Source organism: Otolemur garnettii, unplaced genomic scaffold (assembly GCF_000181295.1).
Source record: "Otolemur garnettii isolate 467f Iridium unplaced genomic scaffold, OtoGar3 scaffold00016, whole genome shotgun sequence".
In the NCBI taxonomy this organism is placed as follows: Eukaryota; Metazoa; Chordata; class Mammalia; order Primates; family Galagidae; genus Otolemur; species Otolemur garnettii.
In genome coordinates, this window is record NW_003852411.1 from 16611801 (window position 1) to 16615937 (window position 4137).

The 4137-nt window shown below is 43.7% G+C and overlaps 1 protein-coding gene across 1 annotated transcript in view; it reads left to right on the top strand.

Moving 5' to 3' along the window:
* Positions 1–4137, top strand: part of ASTN1 (astrotactin 1) — a 316741-nt gene that overhangs the window by 215070 nt on the left and 97534 nt on the right. The window contains 1 exon segment of the mRNA XM_012802586.2: positions 4015–4137. Coding sequence (XP_012658040.1) covers positions 4015–4137 — 123 coding nt within the window.

Here is a 4137-nt window from a genome sequence, read left to right on the forward strand (position 1 = left end):
CTTAATATTTACTTGCCAATTATTTTATTTCATGTTTATTTTTAAATTGTCTATTTTTTCCCCAGTAAAATGGTTGTCTTCTTGCGAGAAGGAGTAGTATTCTATACAGCTTTAAATATTTACTATCTAACATACAATTATGAATACGTCACGCCTTCAATAGATACCTGTAGATGAACTTTTCAGATACATCCTAAGGACTTGAACCCGTGAACTCAGACTAGGAAAAGACCTTGATGTTCCACCTAACCTTGGTAATCTGAAATGCCAGATAATCTGGGAGGAGTCAAAGCTTCTCAAAGGATCCAGGAGGACTCTGAACCTCCCACTAAATCTTCTCATCAAACCCATTTTAGTGTTCAAGAAGTCCTTTCCGCGATGGCTAGAAGTGCTCCATTCTACCAGTTCTGATGAATTGACCCCTCAGAGAACTTCCTCCCAAGTTAGTACCTACATTCCTGGGAACAATATCTCATCCTATAATGCCCCCTCTGGGAAAGAGTGGAGATGCCAGGTCAAGAGCTATTGTTCAGTTTTCCCACATTCCATTTCATGCCAAGCCATGGTCAAAGCACAGGCTTATTCTCTCCAGTGCTCTGTGATGCATGTTTATTTCTGAACAGAAATTTCAAGCTCTAGTTCAAGAGGGCCATGTGCAGGACCAGCATACAGCTGAGCCATCAGCTGCACTGGTCACCACCAGCTGTCACAAGAGAGGGCCCAACCCAGGAAAGCATTCCAGACGCTCACCCAACTTCTCTTGGGTGGCTTTTTGAAGTTGTTCCTGCCAAATCTGCATGAATGAGGGACAGATGAGATTTTAGGACACAGCTTTTCTCTGACAGTTTGTTCTATATTTGGTTTTTGGATTTACTCAGTAGATTTTGCAGATGAAAGAAAACTTTAGAATTTCATAGGCCTGAGCTAGCATGGGCTGGAAAGCTGCTGCGATCCATACCTGAGAATAAGACCAATTTTCCCATTTATAGAAGAGTGACCTTGGGGAGCTTACAAACTTTCTTAATATATTAGTTGGTAAGTTGGTAAAATGGGGGCAAGTGAGCAACATCAAAGGGGGGGGTGTTGGAGGAATAAATGAGGGAGATGTGCAGAGTACCTGCCCCTGTGAGAGTTCTCAGTAAGGTTCCGTTTCCCCTACACCTGACTTTTCTTCCCCTACTGGGATTCATCTTGACCCTATCAAACACTGCTTTTCTTGTTAACTCCATCCAGTGCAGTGTCCAAGAGAAACAATGTCACAATGTTCACAATGTCAAACCCAGATCCTTCTTGACTTTTAAATCCATTTAAAACTAGAGGCAAACCCATATCTTGCTGTACATGAAGGATAATCTTAACCACTGCTTCCACCTTTAAATTTGAACATTGATGTTGCAGCCTCTAGAATCTTGTGCAAACTAAACGACTTAACAACTTAACAACATTTGCTGATTCATCAGTCAATTTACTGAAAGAATGGCCTCCTTGGGCCAGAAATTGTGTTAAGCAGTGAGGATACTAAGATGACACAGGACTGTCTTCTGCTGTCCAAGAGTGCACATTCTTGCAAGTGGTGATGGATTTATGAAAAGACAAGTACAATTCAGGATTCAGGAGCAGCAAGAGACTTTGTGCAGGTGCACAGAGGAGAGTTTCTTGCTCAGCCTGATACTTGTGGATGAAGGTCCTAGGAAGGGCTCTTTGTGGAAGGGGCAGGGCCTTAACTGAGTCTTAAAATGAGGAGTCAAGGAAAGAAGAGAGGGAAGAGAATCCAGGAAGAAGGAATATTAGGAGGAAAAGCAAAGAGGAGAGAAAAATCAGGACGACTTCAGGAACTACAGTCAGATCTCATTGTAAGAGCAGAGTTGGAAGCAGGATTTGATGAAAGAAGGAGGAGAGGAAGCGATTGGGGGCTGACCTCTTTGGGGGATGGAACTTTGTCCTGCGGGCATTGGGTGCCATAACAGCTTAAGTGAGGGGAAGATGTGGTGTGCTCTTCCTTCAGGAATATTACTGTATGCAGTGGAAGAAGGGAAAACTCTAAGATGGATGGCCATGGAGCCTCCTTTTCTGAAAGAAAAATTAACCATCAGAAATGTGCTAGAACTGCCAACAGCTTCTTCACTTCTGTTACATAAATTGTAAACTACAGGTCACAGATTTGTTGCTTTGCATTAATGCAAAAATTGTAATTTTAAAACTAAAATAGAAAACAAAAACTTATTTCTAGGTTCAATAAACTGCCTCCTCTTTGGTACCATTCAAATGAGTAGACGTTCTCTCTGAAACAATATAGGAGTGATGGTTATCCCCCTACCCACAGGCTGCCGTTTATAATGTTCCCATCTCAAGAATGTCCATTATGAAATGCATAGTGAAATCATACACATTTTTAGAGGTTGTTTCCTTCAATTCACATCTGTCCTTAAGTTCCATACTCCAGATACTTTGAGGTAATCATTGTCTTGAATGGGCTCCTTAGTCTTATCAGATGGTAAAGTTTGTGTGTGTGTGTGTGTGTGTAAGACAGAGAGAGACAGAGACAGAGAAAGGGAGGGGAAAAAGGGACTGTTATGCCTTTAATTTTGCCAGTTACTTCATAGAAGGGGTAGTCTTTTGTCTTCTGAGAAATAGGCTTTTCTTCTCTGCTGCAGGCTTCTCACTGGGTGACCTGCAACCTTGTGGGTGGGAAGATTCCAGTACCTCTATCAGAGCAAGAAGGATCTCTGACAATTTAATTCTGCTTCAAACAGAGGTTCACCCAATGGGTCAGAGAAGCTAAGGACCAAGACTCAGGTGGGAAATGGGAGAGAAACCTCCTAAATCCTGCTCACATCCCTCTTAATGGCTCTGCCTCTGCCCAGGGGCTCCCCTGTATTAAGCTGGCATATCCTCACCCTTTCAAGTTGCCCAAGTGCAGAGAGTCGTGGGTAGAAATCCACTTGGTGGGTCTGCACTGTGGCCAGCATTCAGGAGAGGGCTATATTTTTTAAAATAAAAGGTCTCCAGTCATTAGTCTGGTTTCTTAGCATCTCAGGCAGCCTGGGAAGGTGAGAGGGAAGTGTGTGGGCTAGGGAGGAGAAAGACACAAGATTCTGAAGGGGTGCTCTTGGCCTGCATGCTAATAGAGCCCAGTGCCTGGTTTCATTTAATTCTGAGCATCCTTCCATTGTTCCTTCCCCCATCTTAGGAGAACTGGGATGCCAGACTGCACAACCTCTTGATATCCCACCCACACTGGCTTTTATCCCATGACTATTTTTGACTATGAACATAGAGCATTTGAATGCCTTTGAAATGAAATGAATGAATAAATAAACAAATAATCTCTCATGGTTTTCTTAAGCTTTCCCTTGAAATGCGGATTGATTCTTTTATTCCTTTTAGCCCTAGTAATAGGAATAATAAAAAAAAATCTTCCCTGTATCCCAAGGGTACATATCCTTTAGCTATGGGTGTGGTAGGAGTATGGGGAATAAATCTGGGCCTGTTTTGTTCCTGTTCATCCTCTCTTCTTTCCTCCCTGGACACTCAGCCATCACACAAAAGCCAGAGAAGGGGAGCTTTTTCCTTTTCCTTTCTTTGTTAGGGTTCCTCCAAGCAGACAGAGATGCCATCCCTGCATCTGTGAGTCTGCAGCTGTGGGCTGGGGGTGGTGGGAGGCTGGCATCTCTCTTCATTTAAAATGTCAACAATTATGTCTGACTCAAGACAGGGGAAGCCCAGCTTTAAATCTGAAGAAAGCTGAAACTTGCATTTTATGACTTGATCAAAATCATTTCTAACATCAAGTGAGAGGGGACAGTCATCAGTTCTCCAGCTGTCTGGTCATGTGGACGAGGGTCAACCACTCTGCCTTTTTGGGATGTAGTCATCACATCCATACAATGCCAGTCAGCTCCCTTTCTGAAGAGGAACGCTGGGGGTAGAAAGATGCAGCTAGGGGAGAGGGCCAGGCCTCCCAGCAGGGTGCTTGTCTACCAGTCATGACCACTGGTGCTGGTGTCCCTGCAGATTCACCTATACCCTTGGGGAGGGCATGTGGTTGCCCCTCAGCAAGAGCTTTGTGATTCCACCAGCGGAACTGGCTATCAATCCATCAGCAAAATGCAAGACAGACATGACTGTGATGGAGGA